Source organism: Tachysurus vachellii, chromosome 20 (genome assembly GCF_030014155.1).
Source record: "Tachysurus vachellii isolate PV-2020 chromosome 20, HZAU_Pvac_v1, whole genome shotgun sequence".
In the NCBI taxonomy this organism is placed as follows: Eukaryota; Metazoa; Chordata; class Actinopteri; order Siluriformes; family Bagridae; genus Tachysurus; species Tachysurus vachellii.
In genome coordinates, this window is record NC_083479.1 from 19575747 (window position 1) to 19598010 (window position 22264).

Sequence of the window (22264 nt, forward strand, 5' to 3'; positions counted from 1 at the left end):
ACAGTTAGCAGCAAAGCATTTTTACACAGCTGAGCAACTGAGGGTTAGGGGCCTTGCTCAGGGGCCCTAGAAATATTTCATTTATAAATATTTATAAATATTAACGATATGTTGAATAATACTGTATCATTCATTCATTCATCTTCTACCGCTTATCCGAACTACTTCGGGTCACGGGGAGCCTGTGCCTATCTCAGGCGTCATCGGGCATCAAGGCAGGATACACACTGGACGGAGTGCCAACCCATCGCAGGGCACACACACACTCTCATTCACTCACACAATCACACACTACGGACAATTTTCCAGAGATGCCAATCAACCTACCATGCATGTCTTTGGACCGGGGGAGGAAACCGGAGTACCCGGAGGAAACCCCCGAGGCACGGGGAGAACATGCAAACTCCACACACACAAGGCGGAGGCAGGAATCGAACCCACAACCCTGGAGGTGTGAGGCGAACGTGCTAACCACTAAGCCACCATGCCCCCCTAATACTGTATCATTAAGAAACAAATATTTCTGAAATAAAGTTGTGGATCGTCATTAAACTGTCAAACAATACACACTACAAGTGTACAAAGAGTGCAAAACTTTATCCTACCTTATCTCTGGGGCTGTGCCTTACTTATCTTTGTGCGTTTAATATATAGACCTCTCTTATACCTGGTAACGTGGATACAGTATGCCTTTAAAAATCCCTTTAAAAGGCGGCTCAACCACTCGGTTACGCACATTTATCACTGTAATTCCAATATACAGTACTTTATAGTGTTCATAACTCTGTCTACAACATTTACGTTTATCTCAAAAGATCACACTGAGTGTTTTGGACGTAACATCTTCATAAGGAGGCACGTTGGGTTTTTTTGTGTAAATTATAGTGTTGAATTCAGTGTGTTGTGAGGGTATGATATTACAGTCTATATGTCCATGTGTTAATGCAGGAGTCGTGTTAAAACGTGTGTTTCACCAAACAGTCACTAATTCACTAAACTGTGAAGCGAGTTATCAGGTGATCAGCTATCTGCTGTCAGTCAGAGACAATTATTAGCAATTTCATGAGCGTAACATTTTCTCAAGAACACTCGTTTATTATAATGCTCGTGATAGAAAAAGATGATGCGTTGAGAATATATCAATGGATGAGAAATCCCACACTCATGAACCAAAGACCACAGGGATTATTTCCCATATTTAGCAAAAAAAATGAATAAATAAATCTCACAAACTGAGCAGATATGGATTAAACAGACCTCTTTGAGATTTTTACTATAATATGCATTATATGTAAACACATAAATATAATAAAGAAATAAATAAAGAAATTAGTAAGTATTTTTTTTTACTTATTTACTTACAGTGTGTGGGAGACAAAGTACCTAAAATATTTAATGGTAATTTCATTAATATAATAATCTGTATGATTAAATACATTTATTTTATATCTATGTAAATCATCTTACATTCAAAAGTCAATAAATCTGTAGCTGTTAAAGGAAAAAACACGATATTGGTTCAATATGCTAAACAAGTCTTTCTACTGTTTCCTTAAACTTACAAAGTAAAAAGTCTGAATTTTTTTTAAAAAAAAGACGTTGAGTATTTTTTGCACATATTTTATTATTGTCACATATTTTTATACTTTGTGTAACATTGGTCTGCTCATTTGCACTTGCACTTTATCTGCAATATGCCTGCTATATTTAATATCTATTGTAATATTATCTGTATGCACCTTGGGACTGACAGTAACGCAATTTCAATTCTCTGTATGTACTATACATGTGGAAGATTGATAGTAAAGCAAAACTTGAACTTGAATTATTGTGTCGGTTAAACTGTTAGAGTGCATTAGTGATTTTGGCATGTTGGCACAACAGGCAATGTCGCCACCTCACAGCTCCAGAGTTCCCGCACCTCAGAGCTTGGGGTCCTGTCTGTGTAGACTTTTACTGTATATGTCTCCATTTGGGCATCTTTTTTAGGTTCTCTGGGTTCTACTGGTTTGCTCTTACCTCCCAAAAACATGTCAGTAGAGTAACTTTATGGCTCTTTATGTGGTTCTGTGAACGTGTGAACATCTCTGGTTCCCTGTGTTGAACTGGTGTCCCATTGAGTGTGTATTCATGCATCATGCTAAAAAAAAAAATGTTCCCAGGATAAATTCTGGATCCACCATTGACCCTGACAATGAATGAGCTGATGAATTAAGTAATGGACCTCTGTAGGATATCTGTATAAGATATACTGTATACTAAAATAGTTAAAGAGATGGAGTGTAAGATGGAGTCCAAAGATCCTCAAAACGCTTTCTTAAAATTCACCCTCATGTCTATAATTATTGGTTTATGGCTTACAAAATTGGCATTTGCTATAAGTGTAGCCTGCTGTATATCATATCCTTAACAGTTGGCCAGAAGAGGGCATTCAGATTCTGCCTGACAAAGTTCCCGGAGCCGCATCTGCATTTGTGGCTGTTCACTGCGCGCGGCGGGAGAAGAAGAGAAACAGTCGCGCGGAGGAGGAAACCCTTTCCTTTAACACCCCAAAGTCGTTGTATTGTTTCGGAGAGGATCCTAATCCCTGTAGAAATGTTCCTGAGCAAAACATTTTTTTGGGGGGATTTCTTTAAAAAATAAATAAATAAATAAATAAACCGACGCTGTCGCTCGTGCCGCCGGTGGAGCCGTTGTTTTGCGTCGCTTGCGCAATGTGCCACGACGCTGGCACGCGGATTGATGCCGGAACGTTTTGGAATTTAGCTTAAAGTTTTTGTCCGTGAAAGGAAAAAAAAACAAAAAGAATAATAACTTGGATGTGGAGTGTTTTGCGTCTTTGGATAAATGGGATGTTTTTTTTTTGCCTTTCTTCGCGCGGACCTTGACGGAGACTCGGTATATTTAATGTGACGTTTTGTCGGAGCCGTTCTACGACATGCTGCATGGTCACGACGGGGGAACCGACACACGCGGATACCGGATATCTTCGACGTGCTCGTTCTGCGGCGGAGCTCTGATTGCGCCGCGGAACCGGCGGTGGCTGCTGCGCGCGACGGCTCCGGTTTGCAGGCTGGGAAAGACGCGTGCCATGCGGATGATTCGGGACGCAAGACGCATATGAAAACCCCCTACCGACTGTCGACACCGATGAGTAAGTTTGCTTTTAATAGCAAAGCATTTGGAGTTGTCTGATCTTTCTATTTCTTTTCCTCCCTCTTTATTTCATTCAGCACATTGAGCTGCTCATGATGTCTAACTGAATTTTGTCAAACCGAATTTCGTGGATGTGAAATTTCAGTTCTTGTAGATAGTTTACGATTTAACCATGCAAAGAGAAAATCTGCTAAAAGAACGCACCAAATCGGATGTCAAAGGCATTTCTCCAGATTTTCAGAGGGTTCGAGGCTTTAGCGAGCTCAGATCTGGGAATTATAGAAGCGGGACAACCTGACGGAGCGCGAGCGCACATGATGGAACGACTGGGATGTTTGAGTCTGCTTAAAATGTCAAGATGAGACGAGATCAACATGTACCCAGTGTGTAGCTCTTTCATTTTTCTGCGTCAGTCGAGCCGACTTGGGGCTTTTCTTAATTTGATACTCGGTGCGCTCGTGGGTGTAGATGTATTGTGAGTCCGTGTGTGTGTGTGTGTGTGTGTGTGTGTTGCGCGTTAGAGACTGGTGTATGCGTGCGGCTGTGCGCGCTAGAACGTGTGCGCGCTCGCGCGTGCGTCCGTGTTGGTGGATGAGTGTCTGAGAGTGTGATGAAGGCGTTAAGAGCATTAAACGCAACATTGTTCCCCATGAGACAGTGCGTTATACACTCACCTCTGTCATATCCATGCGTTATGGTATTGTTTTTTTTTCTGCATCTGACTACTTGAACTCTGCATCTGGTGTATTTTTATTTTCTATTCGAGATGGAAAGCGCGCTGTATTCACGTGACCTGATGTAGGCAGCAGTAGAAACGTGTTGCACGGAAATCAATGTGTGAGGGTGTGTGTGCGGGATATCAAGTCAACACGGAGCATCTTATTGTGCAACATGTGCAGCAAATTCCACCTAGTTATTGTTGATGATGAATTGCTCGCTCATGTCGTACTTCGATTCTCTTTGAAATCCAAATGTATTAAAATGTATTAAAATGTATTATTGGCATGTGATGATTATCGGATTTATGATTTATCACGATACGCAAAACGAACGAGATTCTAGTTAGAAATCTGAAGTCATTTAATCCTTTCAAAAAGCTGCATAACGCTGTCTTTTAAGATGACTTGTGTTAAATAAGCTCTAAATCCATCCTTCATACTGAACTCTATTTATTTATTTATTTATTTATTTATTTATTTATTTATTTATTTATTTATATGTCTGCTTGTTTTCATTACATATTTATTTCATTTATAATTTTTTATTATATTTATATAATTCATTTATTAATTAAAAATGATATGCTAGCAAGTTCAACATTCATTATTTCCTTATAAATATAACACTGGCACATGCCTAATGTAAATTCATGAAATGTAAATGGAAGGCCTTTTATCACCTCAATTAAAACCGGTATTATGGTTATGAGGACTGACCGCTTTAGTTATCATATAACACATTTATACTGTATAGAATAAAATGAACCCAAAGGCAAATGCATTATTCATAGTACAATGCTTTGTAGTGTGTGCCAAATGGATACAGATACAAATAGGAGGTAAACTTTATAGAATAAAATAGAATAAAAGGTTCTCGGGGTATCGATATGAGTCCAGAGGTGTGCGTTGGTGCGTTTCTGCAGGATAGAGCGAAATAGGTTTTAGTCTCATGTGGACAAGTGTGAGCAGTTTGATATGAAGCTTACAGCAAACACAGTGTTCATTAATATTGACATATGATCATTTAGTCATCCTTAGTAACTGCCTGGTCATTGGTATAGTGGTGTAAATTAGGCTCACTCACTTACTCATTTTCTACCACTTATCCGATCGGGTCACGGGGAGCCTTAGGCTACTTTAGAACATATATATTTTCTAATAAAGTAAGTAAGCAAAATAAAAGTATAATTTCATGGACATCTTTCTGATTTAAATCTGAAGACAGATGCAGGTAAGAATCTTGGTGTCTTAATCAGATACAGATACAAATATAGATAGCAGCATTGTGTCCATGATGTATACATCGTGTATAAGCCGGGTCAAAATGTGCCATTAAGCTAATTTTATTAATTATGTTGAATACTCTTATGGCATCATAGAGGGCAGTATACTTGTGCTATGTGTAGAAATAAGAGTATAAGAGTATGCAGTCTCTTTCAGTCACTCTAATTACCGATATGGCATAAATGACTGCAGATATTACGCCTGGGAATAATCTGATTTTTCACTAGACATACCCCTAGTACAAGGCTAATTGCATAATGAAGCTCAGTGTCACCAGGATGTGGTGATCCATCCAGTCCATCCATTTTCACCTATCCACATTATAAATGAATTGATATAATAAACTGATAACAGCCGAGGCCATGGATTAATGCTTTAACTTAATTCAATTTACTGGATCCAAGAGTAGCTCTCAGACCTATTCATGAGTCTAGAAATTGGATAGAGATCTACTATCTACTAATATGAACGTAATGCTATTAAACTGGGTCGAGAACAAAAGTGTGCACTGCTTATGAACTTGAATGTGTAAACAAGCGTCGGATCGGATTTATTGCTCAATTTATGCCTTATCGTATGTGAGAACAGGTTCTAAATGTCTCATCTGGGTATGATAGTGATTCAATTGCACAAAAGCTCAAAGCATGGTGGCAGCAGGTCCAGGCAAATGTAAGTGATTTGGTTGGCTGCCACTCATGTGGTATAATAGAGTGGCTCTGTCATGTCATGTTGGTTCTCATAGTGCGTTTGCATTATTAGAGATAAAAAATGAGCAAAATAAGCTTTGACAGGACTAATTCATGCTATCATTATTGTTAATTAGATCTTGTGTTTGTCCAATAAAGGAATATTTTAGTTATAAGATGGAAAATGAACAGTGGTGCGAAAGAAAGATGAAGGCTTAACTCCTTCTTTTTTTATCTCTTTTTTTTTTTTCAGGCTCTGCCATGCGACGGCGATGGTTTGTGGTGCTGCTGGTGCAGGCATGGCTTTCTGCGAGTTTTTCCAACGGTGAGCGGCCATGCCCACGGAGCTGCCGCTGCGATGGCAAGATTGTTTACTGCGAATCCAGTGCATTCCGTGACGTGCCAAAAAACCTGTCTGGTGGCTGTCAGGGCTTGTCTCTGCGATACAACAGCTTGGCAAGCTTGCGTGCTGGCCAGTTTGTTGGCCTCAACCAGCTCATTTGGCTCTATCTTGACCACAACTACATCGCAACCGTGGACGCTCGTGCCTTTCAAGGAATAAGGAGGCTCAAAGAGCTAATCCTGAGCTCCAACAAAATCACGCTCTTGCATAATACCACATTCCATCTGGTACCAAATCTGAGGAACCTTGACCTGTCCTACAATAAACTGCAGGCTCTGCAACCAGGTCAGTTCCAAGGACTGCGTAAACTCATCAGTTTGCACATGCGATCCAACTCCTTAAAGAATCTACCGTCTCGCCTCTTTCAGGATTGTCGCAATCTTGAGTTCCTCGACCTTGGCTATAATCGTCTGCGCAGCATCACGCGTAATGCGATGTCAGGTCTTGTGAAGCTGACGGAACTCCACCTTGAGCATAATCAGTTCTCCAAAATCAACTTTTCCAACTTCCCCCGGCTTTATAACCTACGCGCTCTTTACCTGCAGTGGAATCGCATCCGGACCATGAGCGAGGGACTTACATGGACCTGGAGTTCTCTACAGAAGTTGGACCTTTCAGGGAATGACCTACAGGAACTGGAGTCAGAGGTCTACAAATGTATGCCAAACTTGCAGACGCTTAACGTGGATTCCAACAAGCTGGTTAACGTCTCTCAGGAAGTTGTGTCGGCTTGGATATCCCTAAGCATGATCAGCCTGGCTGGAAACATGTGGGACTGCGGACCTGCCGTCTGCCCCCTGGTAGCTTGGCTGAAAAACTTTCAAGGGAACAAGGAGACTCCCATGATTTGTGCCTCGCCCAAAGAAGCTCAAGGTGAGAAAGTCTTGGATGCTGTGGAGGCAAGCGGCGTGTGCAAGGTCAGTCATGTTACTCCCTCATTTGTGAGTTCTACAACGACCCTTTCTGGTGCCCCTGCTCTGAACGCAGCCCTTCCTTTCGCGCCTACTCTTCATTCCGGAGGAAGCAGAAGGGGCCAAGGCACACCCTTGCAACACCCCACACCTTCTAGACCACCGCAATCTGATGTCTCTCAACCCGAGCAAGATTTTGAGCCAGTGTCCTTCCACAAGATAGTAGCAGGGAGCGTTGCACTGTTTTTATCCGTTGCAATGATTCTCCTTGTGATTTACGTGTCGTGGAAGCGCTATCCGAGCAGTGTCAAGCAGCTGCAGGAAAACACTTCAGCTGCTCGCAAACGTCGAAAAAAGTCCAGGGAGACTGAACGTACGCTCAGCACCCCCTTGCAGGAGTATTATGTGGACTACAAACCTTCAAGCTCCGAGGCCACAGATGTTCTGGTCAACGGAACCGGGCCGTGCACTTACTCCATATCTGGTTCCAGAGAATGTGAGGTATGACTCTACACTTCTTGCTACTTCTGTAACCAAAACCTTTCCACTGTTTGGCAATGAAAAAAGAGCTCGGTGTAAATTGCTTTTAGAAAACCGGTGCTGTGATTTTGGTTTTGTCATTTTGTCGATTCCGTGTTGGCGGCTAGAAATATTTATAAGAGTGGGATGTCAAATACTTTTAAGGCTACTTGGCTCGGACTGATTTTTATTGATTTCTGGCGAATGTGTGCATTTTGATTTCGGTATGCAAAAGAATGTGATTTGCTGTATTTGTTCAAAGTCATTTTGAAAAATACTGCTGTATTTGCAATAAATATATGCTGTCACATCAGCAAATATGGTCCCACGCGCTGTTCACCTGTACAAATGTACCTTGTAAACAATGTTTGTTTTGATGTTGCGAGTTAAGAAAGACTTGTGATGAAAAACACGGAATGGAGTCGATACAATGCCTTTGAGTGTTCGATTGCTTTTGGACAGTGAAGTGGTACAAACATGTGCTATTGGTTTTTTATGTTTCTAACCAGGAAATACGATTTTGCACTTCAACCAAAACAGAAGACAAGCTGTTAATTATCTATCCCAAACGCTAATAGCATTACGCTAGCTTTCATTCACTCTTTGCCCTGCTAGCAGTTCTGACTGAAATATTATTCCAGAAAGCTTTTAAAGCACCAGAGTTCATACATTTGTTGAAAGAATAGCATAATCATATTTAACTTTAATTAGCCCTGAATTGAGACGTGAGCAGTTTATTCTTGAGTGCAAACCAAAGATAGCCGAAGACAAAGTTAAATAATAATTTATGTTATGTGAAAAACATTTTATCTACAAAAGCCACAATAGGACGACTGCGCAGGAGGAAACTAACCAGCAGGACAGCTACGAATACAGAGATTGTAATGTTTGAGACTTAAACCCGACACAATAATTGACAGAAAATGGCTAAATAATGATAAAATTATACAGTAGATCTATCGTTAGAGGATCTTTTATCGTATAAACAGACATGGAGAATTGGTGATATTAAGTACTGACATAAATAATTCTGGTATCATCTAACCCTCTATAACTAGTCATGTGTTTAGACTTCAAATGCAGCACTGATGAAAGAGTCTCTCTCTATCTCTCTTTCTATCTTTCCAAAAAAAAAAAAAAAAAAAAAAATGTAAAAAATAAAAAAAAAAATAAAAAGACAAGCCCTGTTTTTGTATATGCTTCGGTGACTGCTGGTCTTCTTGCCCGTTTGATCTGTGTTTTTTTTTTAATAAGGTTGTTAGATTGCCAGTGTAGCGATTGCATTACCAGAAAAGACAGTGTTTTTTTTTTTGTTTTTTTTTTGTCTTTTTTTTTTTCACCTCTAACAAGCATCCTCAAGCAACGTGAGCCTGCTGATGATGTCTGTAACAAGATCATCCTGCCCTCTCATTTTTAGCTGTTGCTGTTTTATCTGTAAGCCTAAAAGATGCTTCAAATACAGACCTTTTGAAATGTATTTGTTTATTTATTTATTTATTTTTGTTCAAATCTACCTTTTGCACTGTCTAGATATATATTTTTAATAAGCAGTTTCTTTGTAAATCTTCTGTAAAGTGCATTTCTAAAAATCCAGATTTCAACAAATACACAATTCTTTGCGTGTGGAAATGAGTGTATTTTTTATTTATTTTTTTTTTTTTGCATGACTTTCTGAAACACTCTTCGATGGTTATATTTATGGTGATGGCATATTTTTGTATTCAGCTGCAGTAGCTGTGACTCTTCCTCCCTGTGGGTCTTGGAAATCTGTCAGCTCCTTGCAGGAATGTTAGCTTTAGCTCTAGCCAAACCGTCTGGCAATGCCACGGAAGAGACACTTGGACACACGGATTAGGTCTTGAACCTAAACAGTGCAGAGGGATAAGATGATAGAGAGATTGACACAATGAGAGTTCGGTAAACAGGTAGGGGAAAAGGACTGACAGGAAGGGGAAGATGGTCAAGGCCACAGAGAGCTAACAGAGAACGAACAAGCTACTGGCTTTATTCACTAAACAAAAAAAGTTTCTCTTTAAAAGGCTCAGCAGTGTGTGGTAGACTCCCAGATATTAGGCTCATTTGCTTTGTGACTGATGCATCTAGACGTCGTTCATAGCAGGTTTCTGCGTCTTATTTGCGCTTCATCTCGGAGCGTCCTCAGGGCATTCATCTAGCACGTTAGCTACATAAATGAGCTACATGAGATTCCATTAGGTCGGTTCATTTCAACCACAGAATGATTTTAATCATATCACACTTTAAATCTTAAAAATTGTGCAATAAGCAAATCACATGCATTTTGAGGTGAACGTTCGGGCCAGTGTTTTTTTTTTTCTTTCAAAACATTTATGGGTTGAAATAAATAAATAAATAAATAAATAAATAAATACAGTTGTGGAATTGTCCCCATCAAGGATGATTGATAGTGATGACAAACCTTACTGCAAGGTGCATCACAGGGTATCTGCTTAACCACAATCCTTACCAGAATTGTTTGGCAACCGACCAGAATGACCAGAAATGTCATCAAATTCAATTCAATTCAAGTTTATTTGTATAGCACTTTTTACAATGGACATTGTCTCAAAGCAGCTTTACAGATCATAAACATAGAACAGAAGATAAACATAAGGGGAAGTATAAAGATTTTTTGAAAATAAATTCAAGATATATATAGTTCACAGTGTGTATGTATGTATGTTTGTGTGTATGTATGTATGTATGTATGTGTGTATGTATGTATGTATGTGTGTATGTATGTATGTATGTATGTGTGTATGTATGTATGTATGTATGTATGTATGTATGTATGTATGTATATGTATTTAACCCCATTGAGCAAGTCTGAGGTGACTCAGGCAGCAGTGGCAAGGAAAAATTCCCTTAGATTGGTAAGGAAGAAACCTTGAGAGGAACCAGACTCAAAGGGGAACCACATCCTCATGTGGGTGACACTAGATGGTGTGATTACAAATATACAAATGATCAAATGATCACATAAACACATTAAAAATAAAAAAATAAATAAGCTTGCGGGAAACTGCGTCTCTACAAATCAGGTAAAAGACATTTGCTGTTAAAAAAAAAGGATTAAGGTCAATCAAATGCCATAAGAAAAAAGATTCTTAATTAAAGTCTTAATCAATAGGGAATTGGACATTTGAGCAAATTGCCATTCAGCATCATGTGTGTGAATGTTTTTGGTCATAAACACCATCAGCATCAACTGAAGGAAAACCTTATGATCTATAAGCAGAAGATCAGTGATATCTTGGCATTTGGTTGAAAAGTGCTAATGAAGATTGGTGTTCCAGGATGTTTCAGGTTCTAGATCTTTCACCAGGATATCGAGGACTTAACATTTTTTGAAAGATTTCTTTTTTATATATTTTATATTGTCATGATCTTGAAGGAATGAAAATAATCTTGAAGAAATGCTTTTGTTTCCTTTTCAATTCAATTCAAAATGTGTATAGCGCATATACCAATGGACATCGTCTCAAAGCAGCTCTACAGAACATAAGGAACATAAATTTAAATACGATCACAAGCGTAGATCCTGAAGTCAATTACAGTGCTGTGAAATTAGTCTCTCTAGATGCTCCAATTTAAACCTTAATAAGCCACTTGTACAGGTCATAATGTAACGACGGACATTTTCTGTGTTTCCGTTTTGTCTGTAAGTGTGAATTGTTTACTTCGTCCTCTCTCTCCGTCTCCTGCGGTGGACATGATGTGGTTGGGCTGCTCGGTGGTGCAGCGGAGTCGAAGTCACCTGGTGATTGATGAGTCCTGTTCTCTCTGCCTCGATTCGGTATTCTGCTCACACACCTGACTTGAGGGTCTTTTCACATCACACTAACGAGCTAGATTCAAACATACGTTTTGGCTTGCTTTAGGCTTTTGTCTTGGAAACGCGCATTCTCTTGACACCTTTCTACCCTCAGCGTCTTATCACGAGTGACAAGAAACGCCAGATAAAGAGTGTTTAGGGAGAGAGAAAAGGAGAGAAAGAGAGAGAGAGAAAGTGAGAGAGCGAGAGATTCCTCTGTCCTAACCTTGAGACTAGCTCATGTTGGTAAAACAGGTGCTTCAGTAAAAAACTTGAACATCGTCGGTTGTTAAACATAATTCCTGGATCCAACGTGGATTTATTTGTAAAGCAAAGCAATAAAGATGTCCTTATTGATGGAACTGACAGCGTCCGTGGTTAGGATTTGTTGCCCTGTGAGTCGTACAGTGCGGCTCCGAACGCAGTAATGAAGTGTTCGTCATTCGCTAACCCTTGCAACAGGGTGGTCTTCAGTTCGGGGCTGATCGTCAAACTCGACGACTCTACTTGTGTTAAAAGCACAGGATAATGAGGCAAACTTGTCAGAGAGATGAAGGGGGCCGGGCCATCGCTTCCTGTCATGCAGGTCTACATTCTTCACTCCCTTCCAGCTGCAGGAGCCTCCGCCTGCTCAGACGCTTCACTTTCAGACCTCAGATTGTTAGGAACATGAATAATGCATGATGAATAGTTGATTAGCCTGCAACTTGACGTGTCAGTATTTTTACCTGTTGCCGAGGCTCGTCAGGAAAGTCTCTCGGGGGGTTGGCAGGAAATCTACAGCTGCTTATTGGGAAAGAAATATGATCGATTAAAATAATTCAGGATCGTATAATAAAAGCTACTCAAGAACGGAAGAAAATACACTATGAAGACACCAACAAACAAATAAATAAAGCCATGAAAGACGTGCTTTATTGTTTTACAACTATTTGACAAACGACCTACCTTCGCTCTGACAAAAATCATTCCCATGAGAAGAGAAAATAGTATCATCTTTCCAAAACTTGTTTATTTATTTATTTATTTATTTATTTATTTATTTTTTGTAAGTTGTATTCAGTCTCCAGTGTCCAGGAACTCTGTTTTGGTATATGACCCTGTCCAGTGTTCCCGGGGTAGAAATATGAACTTGTGCACATCTTAATGGAAAATCTTAATGTCATGTTTCACACAGAAAAAGCTCCAGAAATGGTTGAGAGATCCGCCCAAGCCGAGTAATAAAAAAATGATATGAAAAATGCATAAACTTAAAAATAAAGGAAATCTGTACTTAATCAGAGCAAATATTCATTCATTCATTCATTCATTTTCTACCGCTTATCCGAACTACCTCGGGTCACGGGGCGCCTGTCTCAGGCGTCATCAGGCATCAAGGCAGGATACACCCTGGACGGAATGCCAACCCATCACAGGGCACACACACACTTTCATTCACTCACACACTATGGACAATTTTCCAGAGATGCCAATCAACCTACCATGCATGTCTTTGGACCAGGGGAGGAAACCCGAGTACCCGGAGGAAACCCCCGAGGCACGGGGAGAACATGCAAACTCACCGTGCCCCCAGAGCAAATAATAATAATAATAATAATAATATTAGAGAAACACCTTCGCAGGAACAATCCACCTACCAGCATGCTTCTTGGAAACGGACGTAAATGATTAATCCTGGAGGAAACCCACATGGACATGGTGAGAACATGCAGAACTCAGGATCGAAGCAGGAACCCTGGACCTATCCAGTATTCTAGCTTCACCATGGATTTTCCCTTCAGTACGAATATGCATTAGTTTAAATCTAAACATGCAAGTTTTAATCCCAGTGCTTTATTTATCTACATCCAGATTTATCCACATCCAGAAACATTCTTCTCGATTGTAAGCAATTAGGCCACTTCTAAGGCTCTTTCATTGTGTTCTCCATTGTAGTCATTTTACATTCACATTAAAGGCTTAAATCCTGAGTCCTTAATGCATGCAGATTTTAGACTGCTCCATTTGCCTGGGATAAAAAAAAAAACAACACACAAATAATGATAACTTTATTCCATTTTAACAAAAAGCCACCAAAATGAGAGATTAATCACCATTAGGCCCGATTCGACTTTTTTTTTTATTTATCAAATTGATGATTTTTGTAGCTTTGAGCCGTGAAAATAATGATAATGGACTAATCCTCTCAACAGGAGAAAGCAATTGTCAAAGATTAATACGTGTGCCACCAATCTGGTTATCGAGTCAGCACACAAAAATGAATAAATGAATGAGTAAACGAATGAATGAATGAATAAAAAAATAAATATTGAAAAAAAAAATAAAAAAAAAGAGAAAAAAACAAAGAGAAGATTAAGGACAGTTTTCTATATGCTCACTGACCGCAAAAAGAGACTCGTTTTGCACCTGAGGATAATTCTATAAGCTCCTAAACTGTGTCAAGTGTTTGAGAACAAGCTAAGAATCCGGAGATGCCACCTGGGTCTTTGTGTTCTGCTGTGAAAAATGGATTTCATATGCATGCCATGTCTTTGTAAAGTGAGCGAAGGAAGATTTCATTATAACGCTACGTCTGTACTGCTTGTATTTTATTACTGAAATATTGGAGCTGAAATAGCTCTTCGCCCCTTTCCCCACTGCTCTGTGTTGTTATAATGCAAAAACCGGATTGAAGAAGACACGAAGGTGAATACGCAACAGAAACGGGCAAATGTGCAGAAAAACGAGGGGCAGGTGTGTTCCCTTCAGAGCTGAAGGGTCTGGAGGAGTTCGTGTATATGCGGAAAAACATTTTGTACACCTTCATTTCCGAAAAGATTCCCATGCATGTGAACGACGTTAACGGGATAACGAGCGTGCCGGACAACAGGTAGCTGTAGTAGGTCATAATGTCTTATATCAAACATGTCAAGTACAATAGGAGGAGCTGTGTATTGAGGGAAACGCAAAGTGGCATCAGCGTGGTCACAAATAAATAAATAAATAAATAAATAAATAAAGACATTCGTTCCTATGTGTGGGTTCCTATCTGTGTGGAAATACAACGAGGCGAAACTGCTACTTCAGGTTACATGTGAATGCAAAGTGTTTGTGTTTTACGACATCTTTTCCAGTAGAGAGCGACTGCACGGAGGCATTACAAGTCATTTAAAACACATCCAATGGATGCGGATGTTTTCAAAAACGTACCTTTTCCCTATTCACACAAACACATTGAGAGCAGAGAACGCATTCAAAATGCCATTTTACTGTATATAGACAAGATCTTTTTGTATTTTCCATATACATGCCATATCCAGAGTCTAAGATTGTCAGTAAAGAATGAAAGCGTGAGAGGAAGTGAAAAGTTCAACTCCATCATATATCATAAAATGACCACAATACGCATGATATTATCTATATCTCTCTTCTAGATCCCAGCTACGACTCATCCATGGCTGGGACCAGACGTTAGAGTAGAAGTTTCTTGGAAGCCAGAGAAAAATAAAAAAATAAAAATACTATGCCGTACGATGACACAACTCCAAAACTGGCCTAACGATTTGCTGTGTTTTGGTTGAGGGGACGATCTCAATGGGATAATTTTACTCCTGATCATTTAGCCTGTATTAATTAATTCGCTTTATTAAAGCTATCCTATTAATCCTGTATTAATCCTGTATACCTTTACTGCATTAGCTACCATTTATTTAGCCTCATCAATGAAAATTTATCTAAACTGTATCCAGCTAAAAAGTGAGACTGGGAATCGGCATTCAGTAAATTCCAGGGGTTTCGTTACCACGACGTAAAGTGGGCGTGGTTTCTGGAGGTCTTGGAAAAACGCCCTCTTTCAAAAAAAAAAAAAAAAACAGCATACCTACGATGGGTAATGAAGGACAAAACAGTCATACAGGTAGATTTTATATTTTCTATCTATTATGCTTTATTATCTTACAGTTATTTTCGAAAACAAATAAACAACCAAAAACTAGGGTTAGGGTTAGATTATCAAATAGGCCACGCCTACCCGATGACGCAATATCTGTTACTCTGTTCTGAAATCCCTGGAAATAAGTGCATCCCACTGGGAATCTCATTAGCTAATACATTCATGACTTGTCCACACTTGAGCCCAGAATATACTAATCACAAGCTAATCACGAGCCTAAACCTGACCGTATATGGTAAAAAATTAGGAAGTGTTAATGACAGATCAAAAGTCGTGACGTCGTCACTTTGATTTATAACCAAGTGATAAGTATGTTATTCGGGTGGACCTCACGTTATGATATTCAACATGAAATGTGATTATCACGGGCACTTTAAATGATCATTAATCCTGTCCCAATTTACAGAAGCTGAGGCCAAGTGAGAGCTGGACCTGTCCTACACAAGAGGCACACTCCATGTGATTTAGTGGCAATCGCACAATTTAATGTCTGTGCAGCACATAATTTATTAAGATTATCATAAACTTGTGGATAGGGAACAACACAAGGGCAGTGCAGTCAGCCACCCTGGAGTGAGTTACTGCCAGCAAGGAGGCAAGACAAAAAAGTGTGACATCACTTCCTTTTACTGGTTTGTTGTTCTGTCTACCCACTGGACACCGCTAGTCAGAGCTTGACCTTCAGATATTTGTCCCTTTCTACCTACACAGTAAGAGATGAAACACACTAAAAGCTTCATTTTCCAGCTTCGCAGGCTGGTTTATCCACTAAGACTAGCGTGTACGCTTTTGAAATCGGTTAGCTCATGTTTTCCCATTTGAAGCATTTCATAACAACACCGATAAGCCTTATAAGAACCCCTTTTAAACCCTCATGCTCTGCATCCATTTGGAAGGTATGAAAAATGTGAACTCGTGTATTATAGGACCGTTGTGCCAGCGCTGCCCACGCAAAAACAGGCATGTACTGGAGCACACTTGGGTAGTTATGTAATGGTAGCATTCTCTGCAATTTGGGAGCCAATCACATGGTCTCGGTTCAACGGAACACAAGGCATACCTCTTGTGAGAGCCTTCAGCTTCAAATTAATTTAACCCGTTTGCTCGTAGAGACCCGAGCTCCAGATTGTGTGTACATGTGTGTTTTGGGACATGGTGGCCCTTTCGAGTGCTGCTCTCTTCATGGCGGAATCTTCCAAATTGACTGAAAAGGTCCTTAATTAGATTCCCATGGATGGGTACTTTGGCAAATTTATGGTTTAACCAGTGCCTTTTAAGTTTTCATTTGAAAAAGGGCTAAAAAGTATCTTCTGCTAATTCTTGTTTGACCTTTTGTTCCATTTAGTCCCCCGCTTTCAATAGATTTTTGAAAGATCAAGAAAAGTCAGAGAAAATCTATTACTCGTTTATGAAAGACTATTCGCATTACAACAGTCCTGCAATCAAAGCAGTGAACATTTTGTCTGGTGGAGAAACCGTTATCGTTTTCCTTATAATGACTGTAAGTGGAAATATTTTGGATTTATTTGGCTTTTTTCTGGTATGGCTGTTGAAGGACTACACTACGGAGACTACGTGGTGTCAAAGGAAGGGAAACGTTTTCCAATGAATATGTAGGAAAAATGGAGGATAAAAGGAAACGAGAGATTTTTGGGTAGAAATGTAAAGGCTGGAGGTTGGCATGCTAGCTAGTACTGAGAGGTTGGCATGCTAGCTAGTACTGAGAGGTTGGCATGCTAGCTAGTACTGAGAGGTTGGCATGCTAGCTAGTACTGAGAGGTTGGCATGCTAGCTAGTACTGAGAGGTTGACATGCTAGCTAGTACTGAGAGGTTGGCATGCTAGCTAGTACTGAGAGGTTGACATGATAGATAGTCCTGAGAGGTTGGCATGCTAGCTAGTACTGAGAGGTTGGCATGCTAGCTAGTATGGAGAGGTTGACATGATAGATAGTCCTGAGAGGTTGGCATGCTAGCTAGTACTGAGAGGTTGGCATGCTAGCTAGTACTGAGAGGTTGGCATGCTAGCTAGTACTGAGAGGTTGACATGATAGATAGTCCTGAGAGGTTGGCATGCTAGCTAGTACTGAGAGGTTGGCATGCTAGCTAGTATGGAGAGGTTGACATGCTAGCTAGTACTGAGAGGTTGGCATGCTAGCTAGTACTGAGAGGTTGGCATGCTAGCTAGTACTGAGAGGTTGACATGATAGCTAGTACTGAGAGGTTGACATGATAGCTAGTACTGAGAGGTTGACATGTTAGCTAGTACTGAGAGGTTGGCATGCTAGCTAGTACTGAGAGGTTGGCATGCTAGCTAGTAGTGAGAGGTTGGCATGCTAGCTAGTACTGAGAGGTTGGCATGCTAGCTAGTAGTGAGAGGTTGGCATGCTAGCTAGTACTGAGAGGTTGGCATGCTAGCTAGTACTGAGAGGTTGGCATGCTAGCTAGTAGTGAGAGGTTGGCATGCTAGCTAGTAGTGAGAGGTTAGCATGCTAGCTAGTACTGAGAGGTTGGCATGCTAGCTAGTACTGAGAGCTCCAGGGTCCACAATTCAGTCCTGAGAATGGGTCATATGTCTCAGCTTTCCAAATCCAGTGGCAGGTCCATATGTTTTTCCTTCAACTTGGTTCTATCTGATCTCCCAAATCCTGCTAGTCTATGATAAAACTTGGTGTGAATATATTTGTGGGGTTTTTCTGGATATTCTCTGTAAACACCACAATACTGATTGAGCAGTTGCATCTTCACAGTTCACATAAATTGATCATTTATCAGTCATTCAGTTTTGAAACAAAAATTACAGTACTACTAACATTATTCTCCAAGAGTCTGGAGTCCCACCAAGACAGAATTCCAACCTCATTCCCAGTATTCCCAGGATAGGCTGCATTTCCAGTGCTGACCTGATCATCCTGAATCAATACTTTTTTGAATGGCTATTATTCAGTATTCAGTCAAAGATCTTATATTTTTTGACAACGTTGATATTGCCTTACATTCTCCAGAGTGCACAGAAATGTCAAAAAAATTTCCAAAGCACAAGGCCACAGCTTCCTGACCCTGTCTATGGAGTACATTGAAGTGTTTTCCTTTCTGTTCCACAACCACTTCAGCTCACAAAGGGCTATTAATTAGCTGATTCATTGAATCAGGTCTGTTGGGGACAGGACAAGGGCTGTCTATAATGCAATTGTCTGAGCAGCCATGGAGTTGACTATTAACCAGCAATATTGCTAAATACTGCTAAAGTTAAACGTGGTCTACCTTTATGTATCATAAACTATGATTAAACGCAGAGTAATTAGAATAATTTATAGATTTATTTTGGTACTTGCCTTATGGTGTATGGTGTAGCTAGTTGGAGTTCATTGGGTGTGTGATGGATTCAGCTTTCCTTAATGAGCGTACTTTATATAGCGTGTTTGTAACTCTACAGCCCTACTGTCGTGTTCTTTATCTAAGTGTTTATTTTCAGGTTCCTCACTTGCACTTCCTTTCTGTCTTTCTTCTTTTGTTAGCTACCTTTCATCCATACTCTAAATCTCTTGCCTGCCCCTTCTTCCATTGTCACTCTCTCTCTCTCTCTCTCTCTCTCTCTCTCTCTCTCTCAGAATATTTTTCACTAGTTCCTTCTCACAAACAGCATTCTTTCTGTTTCCTTCTGTCTGATAGTCTTTCATTCTCTCTCTTGTCCCAGTGTCTGTCTTCTGATCCCAAGTGGATGGCTGCCTTATGCCACAAGGTGATAAACAAGCTCTCTGAGTGGTAGCATGCCAGAATATCAGAGTGTCAGTGATGGCACTGTGCATTGCTGACAGAGGGGAAGAAAACATGAAGAAAAAAAAGCTTAGCTATGGCTTGAGAATGGACATTCTTTGTATTTTTCTGACCTTCTGCAATCTCGATGGTCAAAGGACTGATTGTAGACATGTCTCCATGTCTGTTGAGACTAGAAGGTGTCATGGCAGTACCGGGCTGGTCCAAGCACCATCTCAGGAAACTAATGGATGTGGATAGATGATTGGATTTGGGACGGCAATTTATTTATTGCCTTAAATAGCACAGTATCTCATCTTATACTTGTATAAACAGGCCATGGTGTGAAGTGCTGGGTTGGTGTGTCATTGGTTGTTTGTAAGCAGTGACAGAGAGACTATGTTGATATTGACTTTCCTGTTTATCCTGATGTCAACACTGATCTCTACTGGGGTGGCATGGTGGTGCAGCTGGTTCTGGTACAGCTCAAAAGTCCTGGTTCAACCTCTGCTTGGATTTTCTCACAGTTTTCTCAGTGTATGATTGAGCCTTCTCCACAAATAACGGTAGCTAGGTCAATTACCATAAATTGTCCATTGGTGAAAAGTGTGAAGGCATGGCTTCCCATTCAGGGTAATTCCTGTTATACACCCAGTCTTCCATTGGATAGACTCTGGATCCATTGCAACACTGATTAGATTTAGCACTCTACTCACTCACTCACTCATTCATCTTCTACCGCTTATCCGAACTACCTCGGGTCACGGGGAGCCTGAGCATATCTCAGGCGTCATCGGGCATCAAGGCAGGATACACCCTGGACGGAGTGCCAACCCATCGCAGGGCACACACACACACTCTCATTCACTCACACACTCCGGAAAATTTTCCAGAGAAGCCAATCAACCTACCATGCATGTCTTTGGACCGGTGGAGGAAACCGGAGTACCCGGAGGAAACCCCCGAGGCACGGGGAGAACATGCAAACTCCACACACACAAGGTGTAGCACTCTACTAATATACTAAAATACTACATACTCTTTGTTTGTTCTAAAACAATATAATTTGCTTTGCCTAGGTGGTTTTGGGACTAATTACCAACTTCCTCAGAGATAATGATCATCAATCAATGAGTCTCTATCCAGCTACGATATATAATGGTGATCTGTAAGGAGCACAACCTCTTTTTACTTTTTAAACCTTTGTTAAGGTATTTTCAATCACCAAGGTTGTTTTCTCCCCCTGGAGGAGGAGAACAGACTGGTGTAGTCCATTTCTCCAATTTGTTCACTTTCCTTACTAACCTTTCTGGGCTCTGGGCTCTTTTACACACTGCCGGGTATTAAAGTTTAATCTAGTTAGCAGGGTTAAACCCACCGTTTCTTCATAAATACTTCAAATAAAACTCAGTTGTTGACATGCACTTTGTCTTATTTGTTGTTGACGCATTGCTTCACATGGATTATTTACAGATTTGGGATTTGTAGAAACAAGCACGACAGCAGCGTCGACGGATGTAACTAAAAATTACACGGAACGGGATGAAGTAGACGCTGATTTCTTTCTAGCATAGACCGTAGATTTAACACTGTTACCATTCATGTCAATTTTGGTGAAACGCCCATGGTTTGGTGTCCAATAAACCCGAGAGATGACCGTACCCAAAGACAGGAAGTGGCCTGGTATGATGCACCTGCCTCTAAAGGTTTTCTCTGATTGGTGGTCATCATAAAGTACTGTCACATTCCCCTTCATCGTCTGTGATGTCTTGTCTTTCACCTCGGCCTGTCGGGATTTAAAAGAACACGGACCTAAATCCCAGCTGGTGTCAGGCTCGTGAAATCATTCTGCAAATAATGACTGCACCTCTCATTCCCCAGTGGCAGGACAGCACCATGTGTGAGCGAATGAAGTGGCAAATTAATCCTGATTTCTTTTGTCAGTGCAAATCTTGGGTGCCTGTATGACTCCAAATTAGCATGGACGAGCTTGTTAAAAGAGATATAATGCCCTCAAAAGCTTAATTGTCTGCAGCTGCTTTAGGCGGCATCTGACATCTTTATTCTTCAGCACTCATATTTGGGGAGTCGTTCTCAGATTTAATTAAACATGCACAGACTTAGTAAATCAGATCAGTGCTAAAACTCAACGCATCAAGCGAGCAAAATATTTAATGTTCCCAACCTGCTGTAATATATCATATCTGTTTGAAAATGAAAGAAACTCAATGCTGTGAATTTTTAGCTCGAGTCGCTGCCTTGAGCTTGTTGCGCTCTACAGATGGCCTATTTTTCAGAGCCGTGGCTGGTTACTGCTCCTGTGGAAAGGCTGTGGAGCAGTAAACAGCCCCTTTACCACCAGCCCCAGCGGCTTTCCTAAATCAAATGATCTACTTACGACCTCCCTGGTTTGTACCCTCTGCCTCCCCAGAACTCTGCAGATCTCCACTGTCATTCTCCCACTGTGTTTTTTTCCCCTGACCGACAGACACTTCCAGCTCATTACTGGATCTGCACACACAAGATGATCGGTTTCATTTTTCTTTTTCACGGTACCCAGAGTCACTGAGTGATGAGCATTGATATTTATAACATTTATTATTTTTGCAGTCCTTTGGACACAAATGACTTACGGATCTATCGTTCAAGCTAAGAGCTGAGCAGTAAAGTGGAAAGAATAAATTTTTTTTTCATAGTCAGCCACTTAAAGCAATACGTAGTCAGTAGGATTTAAGAAAAAATAAAAATAAAAGTGAATTCAATTCTTACATTGTGTGATTGCATGATTTATTCACCTACGATTAACATAAACCAGTTAAATTGTGAAATCTCACGAGTTTGCCTCCGATTGGAACTAAATCTAAGGGGCTTTTTACACCTGGTTACTTCATGCGTTTTCTGTGATCAGATAGCTATCCGATGGTAAAAAGACCAGGTCTAAATGCCCTCTGAAACGTTTTGGAGACGGATATAAATCTGATCGCACAAACCACTTCAGGAGGTGGTCTGGGACGCATTTCAGATGAAACTGCACAAGTGTAAATGAATGTGGTTGTTCAAGCCACATAC

At 40.4% G+C, this 22264-nt stretch overlaps 1 protein-coding gene across 1 annotated transcript in view; it reads left to right on the forward strand.

The window, feature by feature from the left end:
• The first annotated feature begins 2774 nt into the window (after positions 1 to 2774).
• The window catches only part of LOC132863485 (leucine-rich repeat transmembrane neuronal protein 4), a 135615-nt gene continuing 116125 nt past the window's right edge, over positions 2775 to 22264 (forward strand). Inside the window, exons 1-2 of the mRNA XM_060896320.1 lie at positions 2775 to 3154; positions 6099 to 7660. Of these exons, the coding sequence (XP_060752303.1) occupies positions 3121 to 3154; positions 6099 to 7660 (1596 nt within the window). The 5' untranslated portion in view covers positions 2775 to 3120. The remainder of the gene's footprint in view (positions 3155 to 6098; positions 7661 to 22264) is intronic.